Source organism: Pelodiscus sinensis, chromosome 14 (genome assembly GCF_052426305.1).
Source record: "Pelodiscus sinensis isolate ZL-2025 chromosome 14, ASM5242630v1, whole genome shotgun sequence".
Classification (NCBI taxonomy): Eukaryota; Metazoa; Chordata; order Testudines; family Trionychidae; genus Pelodiscus; species Pelodiscus sinensis.
In genome coordinates this window covers 22,192,610-22,219,879 of record NC_143065.1, presented here as the reverse complement: position 1 = coordinate 22,219,879, position 27,270 = coordinate 22,192,610, and the positions used below count along the sequence as shown (strand labels likewise).

The window sequence follows — 27,270 nt, the reverse complement described above, 5'->3', positions numbered from 1 at the left end:
GCTTTGTTAATTCTGAGCAAAAAAATAAATCTGCTGCATGTCTGTTTTGACTTGTGGTTTAGCTTGTCTTGTCTAAGCAGCCAGAGTCATTATAAAACAAAGCTTCTCCTGGTGCAAATTTGCTCAATTACAGAACCTGCAAAGGGGTTGCAAGGTACCGATTAAAATCGTCTTAGCACTCTCAAACTTTCTGCCTCTTTCCCTATTTTTCCCTCTAAAGGCAAAGTAAAATCTCTTAGAAAAGATGATACTGGAAACCCTGGATCTGATGCATGACAAAATCACCAGTGTGGTGCCAGAAGTGATGCCAGCTGCCACCGTACCCATACTCCTCCTCATGTGCTTTCTTTTCCTAATATGGAATTATGAAGAAACATCGTCAATACCAGGTAAACTGATTTTAGACATGGTATCCCCCCAAAATCTACAAGTTTCTTTTGTTGGTCACATTATGGGAAAATGGGAGTGATTGGTAATAAGTACTTAACAAGAAAACACAGAAGGAATATTTGGTATAAAATATAGGAGGGGTTAAATGATAGGAAGAACAAAAATCGGAAGTGCCCTATTTGCCCCCAAACTTTGTGCATTAAAGTTTGTTTGGGCAGCTAAAAGTATCACTTTATTTACTTTCTTCAGAACATCTCTCTCCTTACTGTGCACATGATAGAATGATAGTCTGTAATTTTAATTATGGAATCTAGATATTTATCATCTGGATGATTTTCATGGATGTTTTAGACCTCCAAATTTTGTTACTATTGTAAACAGCTTTGGAAGATGCATTCTGCTTAAAATGAGGGGATGGGGTCATTTTGGACCTTTTCCCATGTATCCAACACTAAAAAAACTACCCCCATGGGCCATCATCAAATGGTGTCCCATTCAGATGACCCCTTTTGCTAGGTTTGTTCCATTTATTCCTCATTAGGTACCGGATAATTACATCTCCATAAACTAGAACATAGTGCACATCTCATGCTGATGTAAATAAGGAATAGCTATTTAGATTAATGGGGTTACACCTGAGTATAACTAATTGAGAGGAGAGTCAGGCAAGCTGCTATTGAATAACTCTTATTGGTGGAGATTTCAGAGAATACTGAAAAGGCATTTGCAGAAGGTTATGCTGTCCACCCTGAAAGTTTTTTGAGGTTACCCAGGATAGATAACAGCATTAAACTGCCATAAATTTACAATTAAATAACCCTGGTTTATGATTCTCTTCATAAAGGCTAGTGTCTTGAACTATTTGTACATCTTGTGAACACAATGTGTAAAACTTTTCTGTAAGTACTTTACTTGCTTTCTTTCATGTCTCTGAACAAATTCTAAGACATTACAGCAGGCAAGCCACAGAGACCACCTAGAACAGAGGGGTTTCCTTTAGAGCAGGGTCCTTTAGCCATTCTAAGACTCTTCCCCTCGCCCACAAGGGAACAAATGTTTGCTCTTAGTTACACTAGTGCATCTCTGGAATCAATCTACCTAAGTCAGCTGAGTTCTTCTAGATTTATACTGGTGGTATTCATTTCAGAATCTTCACCATTAACTAAATTGAGATGATTCCATTCTGAGTTCATTAGAATGATACTTTCCATACGCTCATTGATTAGAATGCTCTTATACAAACCCATCTTTTACAACTGCACTTTCCTCCTTTGTAATTTTTATATTAAAAGAAAGCTACAAAGTTGATTTTTGTATGTGATGTTACAGTCTAATAAAGGCCCTTGTCACTAAAACAATTTGCTAAATTTGCAAGTGGATAAAGAATAGTATGATGTCATTATTCTTTAAACTATTTCTTACTCCTTCAACCTTGATCCTTAGCCGGTATAAGTCTAAGGGAAACTACCAGTCATTTACTTAAAGTATCAGAAAAAGGTTCAGAGTCTAGTTTATTACATGCACATAGAATGTACATCAAGCTCAAGCTTGAGTTGCTGTGGATATAGAGCTATCAACTCTGCAGATACAGGTGTTCCTATGTCAAGTTTGCATAAGCCAATTTTATGTGAAATCAAGGGTCCAGTGCACTCTGTGACTTGACTATTAAAGATATTTACAAGAGAGTGCTACTGGTATTTTCAAATCAACTGCTAAGATTCATATTTTTATTTAACTTTTTCCTTAGGGCCCAGTTTCTGTATGGGAATTGGTCCTCTCATTTCACATGGGAGGTTCCTTTGGATGGGAATGGGCAATGCCTGCAACTACTACAATAAGCTGTATGGAGAATTTGTGCGAGTCTGGATCAGCGGAGAGGAAACATTCATTATTAGCAAGTAAATCTTTGTTCTTTCTCTATAAAGAGTATGTTGCAATTTTTTGCCAGGCACTTTGCTATATTAGAATTATGTCATAGTTTTCAAAATTATTTCTCACTAACAGAAATCTTATGCCTTCTGCTACTTACTGACCCCACTTTTTGGGTGCACTTCTGAATATCAATACTCACATACTAGAGGCTTGACCTGGCACCTTTGCTGGGAGTTTTGCCATTTATTTCAGTGAACCAAGGATCAAACGCTGAGGCCCAATCGGCAAGCACTTATTCTCACTTATACTGCATTTACTCCAATATGAATACTGAGTATAAAGGCACTACAAGTTGCAGTTTTATACAGTGGAATCCTCTGATCTAGCAACATCCTTGGTCCAGCAGGACCATGGATGTTTCAGGACCAGAGAGTCTTCGTGCAGGGGAGGAAGAAACACATAGCCCAGCTGGGCTGCAGGAAGGACAAAGCTGGGAGGCCCAGTGTGCAACTCAGCTGGGCTGCGTTGGGGGGCATGAGCCAGGCAGCCCTGTGGGGGGAAGGGCAGGCAGCAACAGGGGGCAAAAATGACCTCCCCAGATCAGAAAAATCCCTCATCTGTGACCAGTCAGGTCCTGAGGGTGCCAGACCACTGATGTTCAACCTGTATTTAAGAACATTAACTGATTGATAGCTTGCAGGTTCGAGCCAAAATTTAGTTTCATATAATCTCATGGAGATCTTTCTCAAAATGGGACTGAAAGCTCAAGATCACGGCCCCAATTCAGCTAGGTACTTAAGCACATGCACAGTTTCAGGAATATGAGTTATCCTGTTGGAATCAGTGGGACTACTCATGTGCTTAAATTACACATGCCTAAACACATTGCTGAATTGGAGCATATAGTTTTATTAGCTGCAACAGAGGGAGGCTTTTTGCTGTTTTGTTTATTGGGGTGTGATTTTTTTATTGGACATCCTGGGCACTTGTGATAAGGAGGATTTTTTTCCATAAATGAAACTCATAAAGACCACACATAAAGAACAACGGAAAGCAACTGCTGAATTAGCCCTTCTAACTACTCTGAATTCAGATATGTCTCCCAGCCTGTTGAAAGACACTATAATCCAGGGAAATGGACTCCAGTTCTGGTGCTACCACTGATTTTGTACAGATGTGGGCAAGTCACCTTTCTGTCTTGGTTTCTGCCTAACTAGTAATGACAATGGGAACACTACCTGATCAGAAATTACTGAATGCCTACACTGTGCTTAAAGCATGTCCGATGCATAATACTCTTACTGCGCTCTTATACTGTTTGATTCAGGTCTATAAATAATAATCAGATTCATAAATCAATGAATCAGATGAATCAGAGTGTGAGGCCATTACCTTAGCTTTGGTCAGGATTGCATCTCACCTAAAAACTTAGACAGCACATGGAAAACTATTATTTAAAAATCCTTTGCAATGTCAATAGAGCATTCACAGTGGTCCATAGGGCCTGTCACAGTTAAACAGCAAGGTCTGAGCTCTATAAACATGCAAGGACAGCCCTGTTCTCATTTAAGTCAATTGGACTTTTGCCATCAACTCCACTTCGATTAAGAGCAGATGCACAGAGGGACATGCGGAGTCTGCTCTGCAGTATAATGTACATTGTCTTCTCCAGGCCCTGTCGGTGTAACAAAATATGACTATTTTATAGCCTTCATCAGCAAAATCTAGCCCCATTTTAATAGCTACCTTTATTCTATCTCTCTGTGCATACAGGGGCAAATCTTGAATTCTTCACTTAAAGCCACTCTGTGATTGGTCCTTGGGTGGGTGTACAGATAGGATAAGAGCATAAGGAGTCTCTTCTTGTCATTGCACATCTGCGGTGGGCCTGTCATCACTTCACTTCCTGTGAGAAGTACAAAGACTGTTCCTTCCCTGCACAATCCACCCCAATGGTAGCCCAGGAGTGGTGGAGAGGAAGGGAAAGAGAGCAGGGCAGTAAGAACAAGGGGGAATATGCTGCACACCTTGAAAGGTTGCAGCTCTGAGCACAGTCTCCTGGCAGAATCCTTGAGGCAGGATCCCTCCCTGATTATGTGTGTCTGCACAACCCTGTACTTCTAAGCCTTAGCGTTGGCTCAATCTTTGCCTGAGTACAGATCTTTTCATTCAGGGTGAAATCCTGCCCCTATTAAAGGCAATAGCAAAACCCTACTGACTTCACTCAGGTGAGGGTTTTCAATGAGAGTTTTGTCTCAGTTAACACGGAGTGAGGATTTCAAGATTTGGTCTCTGAAATGTGCGGGGCATATAAAGTAGCTGACTGTTGATCTCTCCCAGTCTCTTTCTTTCTTTGGTGTTTTTGATCTTATTATTTTGTGCTACTGGAGCAGCATTTCTAAGCAGCTAGCTCCCTCTAAAGGAAATTAGGTTCTAAAGTAGGAATGTGAATCCAGGCCCGTTTGCTAGTGTGTGCTGGTAATTGAATAAGCATGGTTAACAGAAAAAGAGTAGGCCATGTTATCCTGTGGTTTTAATTTAAGGTTATTCTTCCAACATACCTTTTGGTAATATTTCTTCTTTGATTTTCTACATATGAATAATTCTAATTTCTGATAATTAATTAGTAATAATATAAGCATTACAAAGTCAACATATGAAAGCAAAGAATTGTAATGTAACAAGCTACGTAAAGCAAGGCCCTTGTTATATTGTGCATTCACCATGTATACCCAGGTAGGCCAGGCACTGAATCAAGCAGGGCATCTTGTGCACTGTCAGCTGGATATTGCAAAGCAATGAGCACTTTAGTTCTCATCCAACAAAGCTGCTAAAGGTCCAAAGGGCTCAGAACCTTGAAGGCTTGAGCCCTATGAAACTGGAAGACTGAGGGTGTGTTTACTGATCTCTAAGAAGCATCTTTGTGAGAGATGTCCTTATTCTCCAATGGGTCGTTTTTGTGTTTAGGTAGCATAATTGTATTACATGATTTGTATTTTCATAATAGATTTGCCAGTTATCCAATATGTATAAGAGGTGTAGGTGGCAGCATACGAGCTGACTCAGTGGGTGCTTTGGGGCTAGTGTGACCACAGGGAAAAGCTAGTTGGGGCAGAGCACCCACTGCCAAGCTGTCCCTCTGCCTCTCTCTCCCTTGTGCCACTTGCTTACTGGTGGCCCCATTGATCAACTCTTCCCCACCCTCCCAGCAGTTCCAAAGCGCTGCAAACAGCCGATTCACTGTGTTCAGGAAGCCCAGGAGGGCAGGGGAGGAGTGGGGCACCTTCAGGGGAGAGGGCAGGGCGGGGTCTTATCGGAAGCGGTGGAATGGGGGCAGGGTGGGGATGGAGCAGAAGAGGGGCTTGGGAGAAATGGGTGGAATGAGAAGCAGTGGAGGAAAAGCAGGGGTGGAAAGTGGAGGGGGAGGAGCTTGGGGGAAGAGGTTGAATAGGTGTGGTGCAGGGGGAGGCTTGGGGCAAGGAGTAGAATGGTGGCACAGCCTGGTAAATGTGGGGGGCTCCAGCCCCCCACAGCAGGAAGTTGTCACGTATAGGTGGCAGTATATCCTGCTACGATTGATGTTATCTAACAGTTGCGCATTTTAATCCCTCAAAGGCAGGCTGTGCACTATTGCAGTCCCATAGCTCGAGCATACTAAAACAATCAGAACTTTACTGTGACCCCAAGTGTAGCTGAAGAAAAGCAGAAAAAAAGTTCAGAACTATTATGCTAAATTCCAAATCACAGTAAAATATGGCCACATACATATCCTGTATAAAAGCAAACTTTGGTTTGGACAATCAGTTGTGACAAGTCAGTAGCTCACAGGGTCAGTAGTTAAAAACTAATTTTGTGTTGACTGTAATGATTTTGGTCACAAGTGTCCATTAATTTTGGATGGAAGCAGTAGCAGTTAATAAAGGATGGAGCGTCTACTCTGAAAACAGATAAATACCATGTGATTTACGTGACCAGAGATTCCCTAGAAATACTCACTGCTTTTGTTTGTTCCTAACGCTCATTAATGGAGATTGGCTTATGCTCTGAAGAATGAGAATTTATATCCCTTCCAAACCTTTTGAGTATGTTTGTTTTGGTTATGTTTAATCTTTTCTACTGCTAATTAGTGCTAATAGTGCTGGTAGTTTTTAAAATGTGAAAGCCTGTCCTTTATGGAACACCAGCTCATTTCATTTAGATGACCAAGAAGCTGTTAGACTGAAACAATTTCTGAATATTTGGACTGGATTTCAATGGATGACTTAGAAAAATCTCATTCTCTGAATGTGTTTAGGGCTAGTGAATAGAAGCAGAAGGTTATATTAGCAGTATCGGACTCAACCTTCCCAGACACAATGCTCTTTATGAATAAAACATCACCACATTCCAAAAGTAATTGGTAAATATAAGGTTTCCAATTCTGGACTCCCATGCAATCCTATGTGGAACTCACTGCCATAAGAGATTATTGAGAAACAGGTCTTAACAGAAATCATTGAAGAAGAGCTGGGCAAGAGCCTGTCAGCAGGCCGAATCCGGCCTGCCTAGCTCTTTTATCTAGTCAGTGCGGCAGTTCCCAGCACCACCCCTTAACACGTTGCATGGAAGCCGGACACGTGAACCCTTTCAACTGCTTCTATTTAAAGGACTTGTGCCTTCCCTGTGGCTCCCAGGCAATGCGTTAGGGGGGCTGGGAGCTGCGAGCCCTTTCAACTGCTTCTATTTAAAGGGCTCGCTCCTTCCCAGTGGCTGCTAAGGCCCGAGCCCTTTAAATAGAAGCAATTGAAAGAGGGAGCTGCAGGGGAGGCACAACCCCTTTCACTTGTTTCTGTTTAAAGGTCATGCCCCTTCTGCCTGCATCCCTGCCCCTTCCATCCAGGGTGGCCTGTGACCACTTCAAAATTTTTTGAAGTGGCCTCCCTTCAGAAATTATTACCCACCCTTGCATTGTACGGTGGCTCATAGGAAGCCATCAGCTCATAGGAAGAGTAAGAACATCATTCTCAATTACACTAACCAATAGCAAAATTTAAAGTGTACAAATGTTATCAATCCTCATGGTTCAATATGAAAGGCAACGACAAGCTATCTAAAATGAAGAAGGAAATTTTCCCATAGACATGTTATTGTATAACTGGCATCCAGTGTTGTACATCTACTTCTGAAGCATCTGCTATTGGCCATTGTCAGAAATAGTCTAGCAAAGTCTATGTTCTTATAGATTTCTATACACCTCTACTCTTTGCTCAGGTTGAATTTCTCTGGCAGTCAACTGCCATTTTACTGAGAAAACAGTGTATGCCTAGCTCCATGTAGAAATAAAATTACACTTAGAACACCATGCCTCATATTGTCAGTCACATCGTTGGCTTTTAAAAAACTGCATGTATATGAAATAACATCAACGTTACATGTGCAGGATTTGTGAGTTGAAAGTGCTCTGGCTCACAAGTGATCAACCCCTTGTGAGGTTGATTGGGCCTGAAATAGAATGTCAAATTAAAGATTCTTATTTACAAAAATGATCTGTTTTCCTTTCCCAGATCTTCCAGTGTCTTCCATGTAATGAAACATGGGAAATATATCTCTAGATTTGGAAGCAAACTTGGATTACAGTGTATTGGCATGCATGAAAATGGTATTATATTTAATAATAATCCAGCACTATGGAAAGAAATTCGACCTTTTTTCACTAAAGGTAAATTATTATGTATTACTATAGTGTACCATATGTTTTGGGCTTCTGAAATGGTGGGACTGGTATTTTGTGAAAGTATAAGGAGTTGAGTTTCCTTTCTCTGACCCTCTGCCCAAAATATTGCAGTCATCCTTCCTGGCTCAACCTGACTCTCCTAACACTAGAAAAAGATTTGCAATAACTTTAAAAATTCCTAAATTCCTCTAAGCAAATCCTAATTACATCCCACAAGCCACATACCTGAATATTTTTACTTCTGTGGCCCAGTGTTAATCTTAATGTAAGTGGCAATTTTGTAAGAATATTTATTTAATTAAAAGGTTCTGCATCCCAGCTTCAATTGATTTAAAAGAAAACAATTATCCTACCCTGAATTAAAGCGTGTTCATCATTTCAAAATGAATTTAAGAGCTCAATGCAGCAGGAATCTTTATTAATTGGTTTAGAACATTGAAAATCAGGGAAGTAATAGGGCCATCTGAGATCAAGATAATTACTCCGTGACATAGCCCAAACTCAAATAGGAAATCTGAGCTATTATGACAATACTAAATGCTGGGCCCCAGATCTACAGCAGTATTTAGATGCTTAACATCCATTGAGTTCAATGGGAGTTAAATGCCTAAGGGTATGTCTACACTACAAAGTTAATTCGAACTAACGGACGTTAGTTTGAATTAACTTTGATAGGCGCTACACTAGCGCTCCGCTAGTTCGAACTTAATTCGAACTAGCGGAGCGCTTAGTTCGAACTAGGTAAACCTCATTCCACGAAGACTAAACCTAGTTCGAACTTAATAGTTTGAATTAAGGGGTGTGTAGCCCCTTAATTCGAACTAGTGGGAGGCTAGTCCTCCTCAGCTTTCCCTGGTGGCCACTCTAGCCAACACCAGGGAAACTCTACTGCCCCCCTCCCGGCCCCGGACTCCTTAAAGGGGCACGGGCTGGCTACGATGCCCGTGCCAGGTGCAAGCCTGCCAGCACCCAGCCAGCAGACCCTGCACCTGGCACAGCTCGAGCCAGCCACCTGATGCCCCCCAACCCTCCCCCTCTTCCCGGGACCAGGCTGGCGGCTCCTGAGAGCTCGTCCAGGACCGCAAGAGGCGGGCACCCGCCTGGTCCAGTGCAGACATCGTGGACCTTGTCCACGAACTCCGCACTAGGCACAGGAAAGCGGCTGTCTAGGGCAGGAGAGCTGCCAGCCTGGCCACCCAGGAGCAGGTTTGCATGAAAATCAAGGTGGTCCACTGAGACCCCCGACCCTGAGCCCTGAGCTTAGAATGGCCGTACTGGGTCAGACCAAAGGTCCATCTAGCCCAGTAGCCTGTCTACCGACAGTGGCCCACACTAGGGACCCTGGAGGGGATGGATCAAAGACAGTGACCAAGCCATTTGTCTCGTGCCATCCCTCTCCAGCCTTCCACAAACTTCGGGCAGGGACACCACTCCTACCCCCTGGCTAATACCACTCCATGGACCAAACCTCCATCACTTTATCTCACTTCTCTTTAAACTCTGTTCTAGTTGTAGCCTTCACAGCCTCCTGCAGCAAGGAGTTCCACAGGTTGACTCTTTGCTTTGTGAAGAACAACTTTCTGTTACTAGTTTGAAGCCTGCTTCCCATTCCTTTCCTTTGGTGTCCTCTAGTCCTTCTATTATGGGAACTAATGAAGAACTTTTCTATATGCACCCTCTCCACCCCACTCATGCTTTTATAGACCTCTATCATATCCCCCCTCCTTCTCCTTTTTTCTAAGCTGAAAAGTCCCAGTCTCTTTAGCCTCTCTTCATATGGGACCTGTTCCAAACCCCTCATCATTGTAGTTGCCCTCCCCTCTCCCAGCCTCTCTTCCCCTCTCCCACCTCCTTTTCCCAGTCTCCCCCAGTTTTGTTCAATAAAGAGAGATTCTATTTTTGAACACAATTGTCCTTTATTTTGTACATCAGGAAGGGGGGCTAGGGAGGGGTAAGTGGAAGGAGGTGAGGGAGGAATGGGGTACGAGCCCCCAATGGGGAGGACTGGGCTGGCTCTGTGGGCTTCTGGGGGTGGAAGCTCTCCTGCAGCCCCCCAGTTGTCCCCTCTCCCCAGATGGCAGCCTGTGGCAAGTGCAGCCGGTCTGATGGCCGAGTGCTGTGATGTGCCCAGTGTGGGTACTCCGGGCAATCCAAGCTAGGACTGCTTTGCAAGCGGGGCACCCCTGAGAACTGTCTGTCCGGGGTGGGGGTCGGGTCCCTTTAAGCACAGCCCTCGGCTAGCCTGAGACAGCAGCTCCACGCTCTAAGTCCTCATCTGATGCCCTGCCGGCACTGCTTCCGGCCATCCTTAACCCCAGTTCAGGGTCCACTCTGTGTGGACATGCTAGTTCGAATTAGCAAAACGCTAATTCGAACTAGTTTTTTAGTCTGGATGCGTTAGTTCGAATTAGCTTAGTTCAAATTAACTAATTCGAACTAAGCTAGTTCAAATTAGCGCTGCAGTATAGACATACCCTAAGTTCCTTTGAGAATCTGGGCCTGAAGTTGTTTTTGTTTTGTTTTTTGTTTTGTTTAAAGGGCTGTGCAGCCCTTGTAATTAGAGGCTTACATAGTTTCAACAAAGATAACCTGGAAGTTTTTGATTATGGACATTTTTGTAACATTTTGGGTCATTTGAACCTAATAACTTTAATGATTCCAACAAACTTGCAGGTTTCACAAGACAGCCAGAGTTTCAATGACTCCCTCACCATTGTGTTAAATATTTTAATAGTACTGCCAGGGAAATGGGAGCACATATATTTGCTTTGAGTTTATATTTTGCTATTTTAATCAATATGTCCAAAGTGTGTGTTTTTTTAAATCAGAGGTAGGTTATGAAACTAAAAATTATAAAAAAATGTCTATCCAGTTATTTTGATTACATCATCATCTGTTACAACTTTACTGCCAGTAGTTGGATAATACATGTAACATGGAAGTTAATCTTCTGACTATTTTATATGTACATTTCAGCTTTGTCTGGACCAGGACTCGTGAGTATGATAGCAATTTGTGTTGAATCAACGAAAGTCCATCTGGACAGATTGGATGATGTTACTGCTGGACTGGAAAACATCAATGTCCTGAATTTTATGAGACAGATCACACTGGACACTTCTAACAAACTCTTTCTAGGGATCCCTTTAGATGGTACAGATAATATTCTTATATCTCATAATGGGTCCACTTTTCAGGTTCATATTCATGCAAAATTTCCCAGTGCTATGAATAGGGAGCTGTGTCTGAGCAAGCACAAGAGGGACTAGCTCTAATGTTCAGTTTTTAATAACAGTCAGATCTGATTGCAATTAATTCAAATCATGAAAGAGATTAAAATGGTGTTTACAAACCTGTATTCTGTTTGTAAGCCTGACAAGACCCCTGGATTGAGAAGTAGGATCTGCATCTTGATAGGCTAGTTTTCCAGTGTTCCTAGCAATCACAGTACAGTAAAGTCAAAGAAGTAATCCACTCTTTGGCTGTGTCTACACTGGCATGAATTTCCAGAACTGCTTAAAACTGAATACTATTCCGTTTTCAGTTTTTCCTGGAAAAGGACCGTCTACATTGGCAGGCTGCTTTTCCGGAAAAACCCTTTTTCCGGAAAAGCGTCTGTGGCCAATGTAGACGCGCTTTTCTGGAAAAGACTACTGGACTGTCTACACTGGCCCTTTTTCGGAACAGTGTTCCGGAATAAGAACTTATGCCCGAGCGGGAGCAGAATAGTTTTTCCGGAATAGCGGCTGATTTTGTACAGTAGAGCATCGTTGCTTTTCCGGAAATTCAAGGGCCAGTGTAGACAGCTCGCAGCTTATTCTGGAAAAGCAGCTGATTTTCCGGAATAAGTGGCCCAGTGTAGACACAGCCCCTATGTCTTCAGCATGCCCACAATAGAGAAAATACCAAATTGCCAGCTGCAGAATATTTGTTGGCAGAAAAAAGTTTTATGAAATCTGCAAATAAAAGTTTTCTATTTACCTGGAAGTAGGGCCATCCTTACAATGTGTGCAGCCCTGTGCGAGTTACCTAAGGCTGTTCCTTCCCCATGGCTTCTGCCAGGGTTCCAGGCTTCCCTCATGCCCCCACGTGTATAGCTTCTGCTGGGGGTTGGCTTCCCTCTGGCCGCACCCCATCCCAGTGTGGCTTCTGTCAGAGCTTGGGGATTCCCTTGGTGTGGGCATGGAGCTGCAGAGACGGAGGGATCCTCCCCATCCCCAGCATGGCAGTAAGGAACATTGGCTGGCTGACCAAGAGAAGCACATGGGTGGGGAAGAGGAAGAAGGCAGGGAGAAAGCAATCTTGCTGATGATAGCTGAGAGAGGGCTGGGCCAGACAGAAATCAACAGATGCCGATCAGGGTTCTCCATAGGCACATGATCACATGTAGCTGCATGTGGGCACCCAAAAATTTGGTGCTCCAAATTTTCAGGTGCCCTATGCAGCTACATATGCTATATATGCCTACGGATGGCCCTACATAAAAGACTCCTATCCCAAGATTATATGCACTTAAGAGTCAGAATAAACTTTCCACTGAGCAAAACTGTTGCTTGCCCGTTTTCCACTCATTTGTAATCCCCCACTTACCATCACTCCGCTTGTGTGGGAGATGAGCTGGCATTGCTTATCACATTGCAGCATCTTTCAGCTGAAGAGCCTTGGTTTTTACAACATACTGCACAATCTGACAGGATTCTAAATATATTTCATGCCGCTATTGTCAAATATTAAAATAAAATATTAGAATGTCTGTGATGACAATGCCATGGCAGTGGGAGAGAGGTATGATAATATTGAAATCCTACTTGGAATGCCTGATCTAGATCCTCCTAACTTCAGCAGGAGCAGGCCTTTCTTGTGTAGGTTTGGGTGACATTTCTGTGAAGGAGCTATTGAAGTGTACATTTTACACTGCTGTTTGTTTTTAATTTTCAGAAAATGCCCTGGTGCTTAAAATTCAGAACTACTTTGATGCTTGGCAAGCACTCTTATTGAAACCTGACATCTTCTTTAAGATTTCGTGGCTGTACAAGAAATACGAAAAGTCAGCGTAAGTATCAATGGTTTTACAAATAATCTGAGTAAGATAAATCCGTCCTTCCTGCAGTCACTCTTGCATGTCAGTTAGATCTCTACATTTTAAAAATGAATGAAGCGTTTCTGAAATGGATGGGCTGAGAGCCCTAGAGACCAAACTCACCTATATTCTGTGGCTAGTAATGTGCAGGAGGTCAGACTAAATGATCAAGACAGTGCCTTCTAGATTTAAAGTCTCTGTGCTTCAGGCCTGTTGTGTGGTGCCTGGTCACTCATCTAGAAGGTCATTCTGACTGTTTGCCAATTCAGTCCTGGTTTCTCTGCTGAGACACTCTAGTGCTAATTGACCGAGGTATACAACTGAAAATCACCAGTTCACTTCACACAGGCAATGAAATGCCATCTTACGGTATCCACTTCCACTTAGTGGCCAACCAACCAGCACTCCAGTAGTAATCTAGGAGACGGGTAATTCCTTGAGTCAGTAAGTCCTTTTTATACTCGTGGAAATATAAATATAAAATGACAAGCAGTCCTGTGGCACTTTAGAGACTAACACATTTATTAGGTCATGAGCTTTTGTGGGTAAAGCTCATGACCTAATACATTTGTTACAGGTTGGACCTCCCTGGTCCAGCACCCTTGGGACTTGATCAGTCCCAGATGAGGGATTTTACTGGACCATGGAAGATCATATCTGCCTTCCCTCCCCCTCCTTGCTCCTCCACCCCCCGCTACCATCCCTCCCAGCCCTGGGCCTGCCACAGGCCCTGCTGGTCCCCATTCCTCCTTGCCTGCCACACTGAGCAACCTCACTGGAGTGCTCTGGGCCTCGTCGAGGCTCCTGGCTCTGCCCGGCATGCCTGCTGAGCAGCCCTGATGCTGCGCACCAGGCTCACAGGCCCCAGGCAGCTCAGCAGGGGCATGCTGCTGTGGTCTCTTGGCCCTGCTGAGCAGTCCCGCTGTGGTGCCCTCGGCAGCCTAGCTGTGGGGAGCTGGGCTCATGGCCTCACTGGCAGCTTGCTGTCACCAGCCTGCAGTCCTGCCGGCCCGCACAGCTTCTAAATACCAGTACTCCACAGGGACTCTCTGGTCCTGGATCATCCATGGTCATCCTGGACCACAGATATTGCCAGACAAGGGAGTACTCATTTACGGAGGTTCAACCTGTAGTCTCTAAGGTGCCACAGGACTGCTCATTGTGTTCTAAGTTACAGACTTACACAGCTAACTCTTTGAGACCTTTTTTCCATGGAACTATAGTGAATGTTGTTAGCATGTCAGTATAATCCTGCTTGTTGGTGCTTGTATCTTTGCCAAAACTCTTCAATTCAGGTTTAAACAAAGCATTTATCATGCTGTTTCTCATCTCGGATGGATCAAACACTAAAAACAACCAAAATATTTTCCACTGAGTTTTCTTGCTTTCCTTTGTTTTCTCTACTAAAAGATGATGGATTATAAAACAAACTTCATCCTTATCTGTACTGGTGTCCTTGACTAGTCTAATAAAACACTTATTTTCAAGCATGCATAATAAGAACTTTTCATACTATTATGTCACAAAGTACTTATGGGATTTTAACGAAGGAAGTCTATCTACCCTGGTGGAAATCCTGTGCCTAGGGAAATCAATGGCAAAATTCACATAGAAAGTGAAATCTTGTCTCCAGTCAATCTCGAAAGTGCCAACATTAGTCACTACACAATAGTATGTATGATATCAGAGATGTACTTAATATGCCTGGTGAGCCATGACCATTTTATTGCCCATCCCTGTCTTAGAGAGATAACTGTCGGGGACTTGGAAACCATTAGCTATCAAATATAGGTAAATATTCAATTTTTAATAGCCACTATTTCCTACTGTGAATGTGACATTGCTGAACATAAAGTGAACTGAATTACAAAAATGTGGAATATCATGTTTTCCCATAGGTTTCTAATTCAATTCAAATTTTAATCAATGCACAATGGTTGTTATTACTATGGTTCTACCGCTATATATAAAACAACTGTGCCTTTTTGAGGAGTACCCTGGTCACAAAGGGTATGTCTATACTTGCACCCTAGTTTGAACTAGGGATGCAAATGCAGGCAAATGCAGGCATTCGAAATAGTCAATGAAGCGGGGATTTAAATATCCCGCGCTTCATTAGCATGATCTCGCCGGCGCATTACTCTGAATGCCAGCTGTTTCAAAAGTGAAAGTGCATGCCAGGACGCATTAGTTCGAACCAAACCCTTTGGTTCACTTTTGAAACAGCTGGCATTTGGAGTAACGAGCTGGCGAGATCATGCTAATGAAGCACGGGATATTTAAATCCCCACTTCACTGACTATTTCAAATGCCTGCATTTGCATCCCTAGTTCGAATGAGGGTGCAAGTGTAGACATACCCTAAAGAATGCAGTCAACTCTCACAGTGGTAAACACCAAATATAGTGCTGACAAAACACATACATAATAGAAACTGTAAAGGTAATGATTATTATCATCATTATTTTTACTGAGCATATCCTAAATATTTCAGAAAATTTCAAAAATCTAAGAATTGCAACATACAGCCAGTGAAAACCCACAAAATAAATTACATTGCCGACTTTCTTTTAGTTGTTTATTGCTGAAAACCCACAACATTTTGAAAAAACAATTAAATTTGGTGAATTTTGAGCAGCTCTACCACATTTAGGCCATTACCGCTAAATTTCTAACCCTAACCAGCATTCAACCTTTGCAAAATGTGTTATCATGGTCCAATGATGAAAACAATATGGTAAAGCCATAGAAGAAATCCACCAAAACATTGGGAAATGTCAGTAGTAACTTCCCAAATAATGTTTAGTCACTCATATAAGGAACAGAGCTTTTTCATCTCCTGAATGGTGTGAGCAATAAATGTAGAACAAATAAAAGATAATATTACTTCTTTAGTATGTAGTCAAGCTGTAAAATTCCTTGCTACGTTTATATCAAATTTAATAATTATCATGAATTTTTTCCCTCTCTTACATAAAGCATTTTACAGTGGGCTACCTGTTTTGTGGATTTGCCCACCTTCCTCTGGATCAGCCTGTTTTGGAAACTGCTAGTGGCATATTGCCTTACTTGATGGACCAATCGGTTCAGGCAGCACAAAACTATGTTCTTTCAGTATAAGAACAGTAGTCACTTTTCATTTTTCTAGATGCAATCTGCCTTGTTTTACTACTTCACTACAAAACTATTTGCAAACAAATTGTCTGTTTTATTGTTAAATTTATTGTCCAAGATAGCCTTAAATGTCCCATCCTGCTTTACTAAAATATCAGACTCTTATAGATATTCTGGGTTCCATCTGCTTTCAGAAAGGATTTGAAAGATGCAATCGAAATCTTAATAGAACAGAAAAGACAGAGACTTTCCACTGCTGAAAAACTGAAAGAGCCCATGGACTTTGCATCACAACTGATTTTTGCACAGGTAATGAGATTATCAGCAAAATATGGATTTGTCCAAAATGCCAATGTCACTGAGAACAAAATAGGACTTGTAACAGAGTTTGACTCAACCTGCACAGTAGAAAGTAATGCCATTTGAAACTAATGCAAAATAAGAGTGTTTGGAGCACCTCAATAAGGTTCCAGGCTTTGAATAACTGCATCCAAATGCTTGGTTGCTTGTCTGACCCTTTTCAGGTTATATCCACATGCCCAAGACTCTAAAGCTCATGCCCACATCCCCTCCAGTCTCTCTTTGGCCCCTGTATTTTCCATTTATATAAATACCTTTTATTCTAAAGGAATATCCAAGGGCTTCAGAAATCAGAGTCATGTAGAATGACTGAACAGCAGGGCTGACAGCCTCACCAGCCCACAGGCAAAGGGATGAGGCTGGGTTAGCCAGCCCTTAGCACCACACAGAAAGCATTGCAGTGCCCTCTCCACAGCCCTTAGTGCTGCCTGGAGCTCTGGCAGTGATTTAAGAGGTCCGGGGCTCCAGCTGCCACCACTGCCACAGTAGCAGCAGTTGCTAGGTGCTCCGGGCCCTTATGTATTGCTGGGACCCAGCATAGTTGTCCCCTTTGCTCCCTCTGTCAGCAGGCCTGTGTCTGGCAATCAAGTACGCTCTGAGGGTATGTCTACACTGCCACCCTAGTTCGAACTAGGGTGGCTAATGTAGTCATTCGAACTTGAAAATGAAGCCCGGGATTAAAATATCCCGGGCTTTATTTGCATGTTCCTGGGCGCCGCCATTTTTAAATGCCCAATAGTTCGAACTTCCTGCCCACAGCTACACGTAGCATGGGCTAGGCAGTTCGAATTAAAGCTCCTAATTCGAACTACTGTTACTCTTCCTCCTTAGGAGCTTTAATTCAAACTGCCTAGCCCATGCCGCATGTAGCCACGGGCAGAGAGTTCAAACTATCGGGCATTTAAAAATGGCAGTGCCTGGGAACATGCAAATAAAGCCCGGGATATTTTAATCCCAGGCTTCATTTGCAAGTTCGAATGACTACATTAGCCACCCTAGTTCGAACTAGGGTGGCAGTGTAGACATACCCTGATGGAGCACAGCAAGTGAATGGTGCACAGCGTGCTGCAGCACAGTAAGTGGAAGAGGAATTTGGGTTAAGCACAAACCACTACATAGCTTAAAAAATGTTATAGAATCATATACACCATGTAAAACATTGGTTTTCAGTGCTTCATCGGAGAGACTCGGTAAATGGATGTTACTTATCTATCCCACTTGTATAAAGAACTATGTAAACATTTATAGGATTTGAACCAGTTGTTTCAGCTGAGTCTACATATTCTACATTCTTCCCTTCCTGTTGATCCAAGGACTTTTGCAGAAGTGCAAATTCAACATTTGCCTCTTAAATTTTGTAGAGCCGTGGAGATATGACTGGTGACAATGTGAACCAGTGTGTGTTGGAGATGATGATAGCTGCACCTGACACTCTGTCTGTGACTCTCTTCTTCATGCTAGTACTGATTGCAGAGCACCCTGAGGTGGAAGAGGAAATGATGAAGGAAATCGAAGCTGTTATAGGTAAGGGCTGACTATAAAGTCAATGATGTTGGAAGACCATTATGCTTCAGTAATCATATAATTATTTTCAGGGAGAAAAATCTAAAGTTTTGCAAAATTATCTTGCTGCATCATATTGTAAGAAAAAAGATCTTCTTAAGGAGCATTCAAAACTGAATGGAAAATGATAAAAGGTACACGATTACTGAGGAAGTAAATTAGGATCATAAGCAAATCTGCTAGAATGATGAGGCCAAATTCAGCCCTTAGCCATTTACAGTGAAAACCTGTTGTCACTTCCCTGACCTCAGTGGAATTACTCTGGATTTATACAGGTGTAACTGATAGTAGAAGTTCAACCCTATCAACTTAGGACTGGGTAAAGATCCTAAATGTTTAAGGCACTACAAAAACAATTTCCCTAGCTTTGATATTCACATTTCCACATCAAATGCCATGAATGAACTACATCAAGCCTGATTTAATTAGCTTCATTAACAATTATCCTACAGTTGTCCTAATTAGCAATTAACAGTTCTACAATTGACAGGAAACTTCTTTTGCTGTTATATATACTGTGGATTCTGTAATTTCCACTCCAACTCATCTGATGAAGTGGGTTTTACCCTCTAAAGCTCATGACCTAATACATTTGTTAGTCTCTAAGGTGCCACAGGACTGTTAGTTGTTTTTAAAGTTACAGACTAATATGGCTATCCTTCTGACACTTGATAGCAGAAGTGGATTTTAGCCCTCGTCTTGAACTATGAAATTAGGTATGATACCACCAGTTGAGCTGAGCTGACAACTATTCATATCTTATTAAATATTTTCATCCCTCTATATCTACTATGGTAGGTAGAAAGCTGTTTTAAAATATTATATTCTCTCTGGGAAATTTGAAATTAAGAAATATAGCATGTGAATATTTTCTGCATATTGGTCAAACCTTACAAGTAATCAAAAATATTTGGAAAAAGGAGTTAAACTTAGAATTTGCAAATTGATCTACTAGTGATGAACTTAATCTTTTGTTTTATTTTGGATATGCTATATCATTAAAATATATTATATGACAATACCAAAGGATTCACCACCTGCACTGTGGAAGTCCCTCTCCAAGGTACTGGTGAAGCCACATATCTAATACTGAAATGAGGCCCCAGTTCTGGAAAACATCCCTCTTTAGAGACTACTTTAGCAAGTGCTTAACTTCAGTCCTATTCTTAAATGCCTAAGAAGTTAATGGGAAATAAGCATGTGCCTAAATACTTACTTAAATACATATGAATTTAAACATGCACTCAAGTGTTTTTCTGGTTTGAGCACTTCAGTAGTAGGGATGTAAAATATCATTTAATTGAATACTCAAATAACTTCAGAAATTCTTAACAGTTGCTTGACTATTCTATAGTCCCCAGGTAACCAATGTGCTCTGGCCCCTCTCCTGAGGAGCCTCCTGCCATTCTGCACTGCTGCCTCTGTATCAGAGGCAGCAGCGTGGGGGGCCAGGCAGGAGCTGGTCCATGAATGAAGCCAGTTTTAAAACCAGCTCCCTCATGGACCAGCTGCCTGTCTCCCCATGCTGCTGCCTCTGATACAGAGGCAGCAGTGCAGGGTGGTAGCAGCCCCTGTTTGGGGGTGGTCTGAGCTCCCAGACCCAGCACGAGCTGGGACTGAGTGGGGCTGCCTGCCCTCCCAGCTCCTAATACACTTTAAATGCAGAGCTGCAGCAGAGGTAGATCCTGGACCTGGCACAAGCTGGGACTGAGCTGGACTGCTGGCCAGCCTGTTAAAAAATGTACTGATCTGAGGAAGTGGGTCTGGCCCACGAAAGCTCATCATCTAATAAACCATCTTGTTAGTCTTTAAAGTGCTACATTGTCCTGTATTTTGCTTTGGCAGGAGTGTGTATGTGTGGGGGGTGGGGGAGAGAAATGCACACAGCCTATAGCATTAACCTATAAGCTTTTGCTTATCAGTTAATCATTTAATCATCTACACTATTACATCCCTACTCAGTAGTAGAAAGTTGTAGACCAACTGGGAGTTGAGACCCAATCAACCAAAATGGTCAAATGGCTGAAAAGGTAGAGGATTTTTTTTAAAATCTAGTCCATATTCTGGTCCTCTCTGTGGGTGCTAATGAATGGAAGCCCCTCAATTTCTAGACTTCCTTTTCTTTAATTTCTCCCCCCAGTTTGAACAATGTAGATATTTGTTGCATTCACTCCCATCCACCTTTATTTTGGTTCATTACATTGCTTTTAAATCAAGTCTCACATCTGAACTAGGTAACATTTGTTCAAAACTATTTTGAGACTCTTTTCAATGTTGTTCCAGAGCTTTAGCTAAACAGCACCTGTCACCTTTCTTGCCTCTAGCTAGCAAGCTGTATCTCTCTTCTCTTTCTTTATGAGAATGTGTCTGTTTTTCTAATTGGCCAGGAGCTTGGATAACCCAAGTGAATGCAGCAAACTCTGGACTTGTGTGTTAAAGTCAGCACATTGATATCAAAGTGTTGAATCCCAGGGGCCATGCAAGAATAACAGTTCTCATTAATACATAGCTAAAAGGCCTCTTTTCACAACTATACATGGCTTCTTAGAAGCAATCAGCTGTAATTTAATGCCAAATGTCAGCGTCATATCTATCAACTACAAAATGCCTCAGCAAAACGTACAAGTGCCACAATGTATCAGACTGCTGAATTTGCTAAAGCAAATTGTCTCTCATAATCTCATACACATCAGTGCTTTCTCCAGTCAGTGCTGTGTACCTTGGCGAGATGGTTAAGTTTTATTATTCTTTTACTAATACAGAGTTTTCTCCCATATTAAAATGTAACTACTGTTGCCTTAGGGTTCAGTTTTTCAAAAAGACCTGTTATTTTAAAGGCAGTCTCATTTGTGAGAGAAGGAAGAGTCAAGGCAGCAGGGAAGCGTTCAGAAATAATTGTTTCCTTTGTACAACTGACCAAAAGTTTACTTCTCCAAAAGTTTAGTTTTCAAACAGTTCCTGTTAATTGCCAGGAATTCAAAAAATTCCATGACTGTTTTCAAACCATTCTGTTAAAGTTAACTGAAGAGGATACAGAACTGTAATGGAAATAGGTTCAACAGTTATCTAATGTCTAAAAAAAATGTTTAATATAAGATAGCTGTAAAATCTGAGCTAGATTCACTATTCTCTGTGCTGAGGGATTACAAGTAGAGAAGGGAGGAGAAGGTTATTCCAATTTTGTGGGGGTTAAGAAAGCTTTTCAAGTCTGGCTTTGTTACTAATCAGAATAAAACCCAATTTTTAAAATTTTTTCCATGAAATATTCTGCCCATCTGTGCAGGAAGTCCTCAGTCTAAGACAGTCAGCCAGGAGGCCTGCGTCAGGGCAGAGCAACTAGGAGTTGGGGCTGTCAAGGAATTGAAATACTGGGAATCAAGGATTGCAGGCTCTTGGATGAGCTGTCAAGGAACTGGGAGCCTAGAAGCCCAGATTCCCAAGGAGCCAGACATATGAGCTTGTAGGAAACCAGGAAGGTTTTAGATGGAAATCTGCCTAGAAGGCATGTTTTGAAACCCTTGGCACATGAACTTCCACTGGAAACCTGCCTGGTGATTTCTAGTGGAGTTTCATTTTAATCAACCCATCACCATTTTGTTTCATCACAATTTGCTAATTCATCAAGGTTTTGGTCTTTTTTTTTCTGACCAGCCATAGTTGGGATCCCTCAGGTGTGTGGTAGGATCTCATAAATTACACTTACATGGTCTTCATCACTGTAAGATAGAGAGAATGATAAGGCAATCTAAGAGCAGATGGACTAGAAGTGGGTATGGTACCTCTTATGAAACTCCTGCTTCCTGGCAGGAATTAAAGTCCTGATCCAATTTCTATGTAAATAAATGAATGTTATTCCATTGACTCTAAGGGGAGTTGAACCAAGGCTCATCTACATGGGGCAGCAATGTCTGGTAGCTTGAAAGCCTTTAAATAGTACTAGGTTAAAGTCTACTAGTGAACTTCTAGAGTATCCCAGCAGCATCTGTAAGGACCAATTAGTGCCCAACATGTTAGTGCACTTTCAAAATCACACCTCTGTAGTGCATGCTGTCTTACTGTTCAGAGAATCCTTCAGGCCTTAGGCCTGTTTCCTGCCTTCCCCCTGATTAGTGTGACCCCCTCAGAAAGGAAGACAGTGGAAATGCCAGTTGTCTTCCTTGTGTATGTATCCCTGTCTTTCAGCAAAGGGCCTTACTGGTGCACTGGAAGTGTAATGTACATGGGTATCTTGTGTTACATGTCAAATAATCTGTCTATTTATCTTAATAATCTATGGGATATTAAAGCATTTTCATACAGAGTCCTGATCCTGCTCTGCTGAACTCAAACAGTTTTCTATTGTCTGCAATAGCAGCAGGATTTGTGGAAGAGAAGAGATTTAGATTTGGGACAGATCCTTTGATGCTTGATTCGCATTAATGTGGGTCAACAGTATGTTTGGCTTCTGAAGTATATGAGGCTACATGTATCATGAAAGGAGACAACATTTTTACTGAATGGAGCAGGGGTGAGCAATAATTTTTGATGGGGGGCACTCAAAGAATTTGGTAAGTGGTCAAGGGCTGGCAGCCAGCTTTTCTTAGTGCCCAGCAGGGTTGAGGCAGGCAGGGAGCCTGCTGAGGCTTCTGCGAGCCAGACCTGGTGGTTTGGCAGGCCAAATCCAGCCTGTGGACCATATTTTGGCCAGCCCTGGCAATAGAGGGACTTCCAAAACCCAAACCATTTTGGCATCAAGTCCAACATTTCAAATAGCATTCAGATAAAATCAGAATAGCAAAATCAACTTCTTTTGCCTGCTTTATTCCTCAAGGTGACAGAGACATACAGAGCAGTGACATGCCGAACTTAAAGGTTGTGGAGAATTTTATTTATGAAAGTATGAGATACCAGCCAGTTGTGGATCTGGTCATGCGCAAGGCTTTACAAGACGATGTAATTGATGGATATCTTGTGAAAAAGGGGACGAATATCATTCTGAACATCGGACGTATGCATAAGCTTGACTTCTTCCCAAAGCCTAATGAGTTTTCTCTCAAAAATTTTGAGAAGAAAGTAAGTTTTCTTCATTGTTTCTGATAGGGGATAGAGTATTACTTCTAATTAAAATGCAAAATGGGTCTTCCTCTTATTTAGATTAAGTCTTTTCTACTCACAATCAGTTTCTCATTGTCTACATTAGCATCTGGATACACATGAGATTTCATAGCACATTATAATGATTCTCATAGGCTTAACCACGCATGTAGCTGAGCAATATGGCACCGCTCCAGCAAGTACAGTTTTAAGTACAGTTTAAGTATAAGCACCTTGCAGGATTGGGCCCAATGTCCAAAGCAATGTATGAACAGCAAAACTTATTTGCAACATCTTTTACTATTATGGGGTCTTCCTTGGGCTTTTTGTCTTCTCCCATTCAGAATTTTGGCTTGTCATTAGTTACATGGCTGCTTTACATTGTCAGAATTTAGATTATCCATCAAGAGCTGTAAGAGGTGGCGTTGTATTACTTATAACACAAATTATTTGGTTCCTCCACTTTTGATCAAATTAAGTAGAAGTAAGCAGCTGGCACTGTGATGCATTCAATAGTAAAAGCACATAGACTGTGAAATGTTAAGATCAGTTTAGCACTTCTCAGGGGGCACTTAGGTCTGAAACAAGTGTTGAATTCTTTAACTTCAAGAGGTAGGAGGCCCAAAAGCTTTGCAACTCTGATGGGCTTGCTACAGGTACATCCCCATCCTGATCACATAGGGCAAGCTTCCTTTCACTGATCTTGTGGGTTTTCCCACTATGCAAATTTCCTCATGCTTGCTCTACTAACCTGCCATATACTAAAGTTTGAGAGTAACATTAGTATTAATGTTTCCCCAGAATTTTAAAAGCTCCTGTTGTATACTCAGTGTGTTGGTACTGTTTTGTTACCTATTAAAATCGTTTATTAGCTCTTGGCAAATACCCCCCAAACATCCACACATTATATGCAAATGAAAAAAGTGAACAGAAGAATGAATTTTGAAATGCATTTTGTGCTAATTTTTAGTGAATATTTTAGGAAATGTGTTTACTGGTGGGTATTTTTGCAGAAACATTTAAGAAACTATAAGGGGATATTTGCCATAAATTAATATTGAGCTCACAAATGTGAAGATTCAAGTCAGAAAAGAGATACTATGGTTTCCGTTCATCCAGTCAGAGAATAAACAGTATCATGTACTCTATCTAACCAATCAAAGCTAACCAACAAGGTGAATATTTTCATGCTGAAAGTCAATTACCAACAATGAACTTTGAACACAATCTTCATCCCAACAACTAATCATTGTGGAAAATTCACAAAGTGAAAAGTTGGCTAAATTTATCAAAATAATTACTCGTTCTAAGTTATTTCATCAATTTTACCCATTATTTCCATTTTAGGCTTTTCTCTCTGTGGATTTCTTGATTGCTTTCTAAATTAATTTTGCTGCTAAAAATATTCCCTTTTGACCAAGAACTTAAAACACACACATTTTCTTTGGATTCATAACTAATGTAATGTGAGCAATACAATCTGACTTAATGCCTTCTGTTTGCCACATAACACACGCTGTTCTAAATGAATAGCAACCCACACCAATCAATAAGCTATCTGCTGAAATCATGATATCATTGGAATCCAAATACATATTTCCAGTTTCTTAGACCTCCTCCTGACCTCATTCATGCTCCATTCAAGACCACTGGTGGGCAGAATTTGCCTGCTTGATTTTTTTTAAAGAAAAGGATAAAAAAAATACAAATAAATTGATGTTAAGGCCAAAGAGTCTGAATGTGAGAAAATGCTTCATTGAAAGAGTCTGTCTAAAGATTTCCTCACAAAAATGCTTAGCGATTTTAATGATATTCTTAATAATTCAATGGAAATTGTTCTACTTGCTTTAAAACTTGCCTTTTTCATTGTTTCACACAGGTCCCTTCTCGCTACTTTCAGCCCTTTGGATTTGGCCCTCGTAGCTGCGTAGGAAAGTTTATTGCCATGGTAATGATGAAGGCAATCCTGGTGACTTTTCTGCAACGGCATAGAGTGCAGACAACAAAAGGAAGAGGCCTTAACAACATCCAGAAAATCAACGACTTATCCATGCACCCGAAGGAAAGACAGCCCTTACTGGAGATGTTTTTCATGCCAAGAAACACAGACAAGCATCAGGATGATTAACATCAGACCACTAATGGTCTCAGAAATCTAAGGTTTCTGCTGTTTTAATCAAATTCTGAGAAGTGTCCACCCCTCCTACATGCAGTCATGCATATTCTGACCTAAACATTTTATTGCTTCTAATGCATTGGTGCTCTAGGTGTTCACTTGTGCTGCTGCACAGTGGAATCAGGCTCTGAGCGCTCTTCAAAACTGATAAATAAGTCCAGGTATATAGAAAAGCGCTGTCTTCAGTTGATGAAATGTTGCATGCAGAAACTGACATTACTTTTAAAAAACCATCCAATTCAAGCCAAATTCTATTCTGCTTCTGAACACTGTGCAAGTCCTGAGTGCTACATGCCTACAGCCCTATGTGGTTGGGGTTTACTTTGAGGGGGTTTTGGTTTTTTTTGTCACAGCTGGTCCCCGCAGGAAGCACCATCAGCTATTATTATAATAGCTCTAAAAACATTGGTCGTCAAAAACATGAATAAATACCGCTAATGGTCATTTAAAGTATGAGAAACACCATGAAATGGATGAACTGTATCTATCTATAGCAATGACTAAATTCCTGGAAAGTATTTAGGATATAGCCAGTTCACCAATATAATGTTTACACAATGAGAACTTTGAAACAATTTTTTCTCTAAAGTGTTTTTCATTCTGGTATATCAAACAGATAAGATAAAAAAATTATTAGGTTAGTTACATTTTATGGATTATATTATATTCCAAAGGTATCAAGAAATAGCTTAGCATTTGAGATAACTGCAAGAGGTTTCTGTTCCCGAGTTCTAGTCACAGAATCCCCATCCGTGTCTTCACTACCTCACACCATTATTTCCCAGCCATGACTCAGAAGTATGGAGCTCTGCATCCAGGAAATAGGGAAAGAGGAGGAAAGATGGAGCAACATTCCCAACCTCATGTGCTAGCTTGCTCACATCTCCCTGCTTAGGGAGTAGTTGTCCTTCCTCCTCAGTTGTAGTAATGAAAACATATCTTCACGTATCCTCCTATTTCAATGGTTGTTTATTATGCTCATGACCACGGCATCTAAGCTGCCTCATCATAGGTGAGAACCCCATCTAATCTAACCACAGCTTTCCCCTGCTGTGAAATTCCATTTTAAAGGATAACATTTTGGTTCTCCCCCTTCCCCCCAAAGAGGCCACAGCAGGAAGGAGAATCCCTTCCAAAATATGCATGCAATGCTCATCACTTCTCTTTCAAGACAATGGGCCAAATGCTGCTCTCAGGTGCATGGGTGCTCTCCCATTGGCTTCAATAGGGCTATACTAGTGTAAATGAGAACAGAAGTTGGCTCCAGATGTGGCTGCTTCTGACTCTTGATGACAAATGGACTCATTTATCTACTTCAGGGCAGGTATGTGGCTCAGGGATTGTCTGGTCACAGGTTTACTGCCTTGCTCAGGAAACATCCTGCAACAGTAAGCATAAATGGATAGAACATTGTAAAGGGGGTTTTCAGTGCTCAGGATTAGCTTAGAGAATGGGTCTAAAAGCAGTTTTTGACTTTCCAGAAATCAGACATGTGGAAGTCAACATGCAGAGCAACTTTTTCTGCTGAAAACGGGGCTAGGTGCAGAAGCACCTTTCATTGCACATTCCTATAGAATAGCAACCTATGGTTCTTTTTTTCAAAAGATGACTGTTATCAGTTAATTGGGTCAGGAGCAACTGCCATAAAAATACAGTTTGTGGTTTAATGAGAATCATTGGAAATTCCAGTTTTTATGCATATGTATTCCAATGAAAAGGGGCCTGCAAAATTTAATATTTTGATAAAGGCCAAACAATCAATCAGAAGTATTCTTATTTAGCCCTTTCCTCCCAGGTTAGCTAATCTGTACGCAAATGGTCAAAGTACATCATGTGCTTACAACCAAAAAAAATCTAAATCTTGTTTAATGCCCCTTAGGAGAATAATAAAGTGAAGTCTACAGCATATCCCTCTGGCCGGTATCTTTTT

The 27,270-nt window shown here is 41.4% G+C and overlaps 1 protein-coding gene across 1 annotated transcript; it reads left to right on the top strand.

Annotated features, from left to right (window-relative positions):
- On the top strand, window positions 1-25,915 carry CYP19A1 (cytochrome P450 family 19 subfamily A member 1). The gene is made up of 9 exons (XM_075897235.2): window positions 1-389; window positions 2,138-2,288; window positions 7,806-7,960; window positions 10,952-11,128; window positions 12,914-13,028; window positions 16,363-16,477; window positions 17,890-18,052; window positions 22,902-23,143; window positions 25,044-25,915. The coding sequence occupies exons 1-9, from the start codon at window positions 245-247 to the stop codon at window positions 25,290-25,292; spliced, it is 1,512 nt and encodes a 503-aa protein (XP_075753350.2). The 5' UTR covers window positions 1-244; the 3' UTR covers window positions 25,293-25,915.
- Window positions 25,916-27,270: the final 1,355 nt, after the last annotated feature.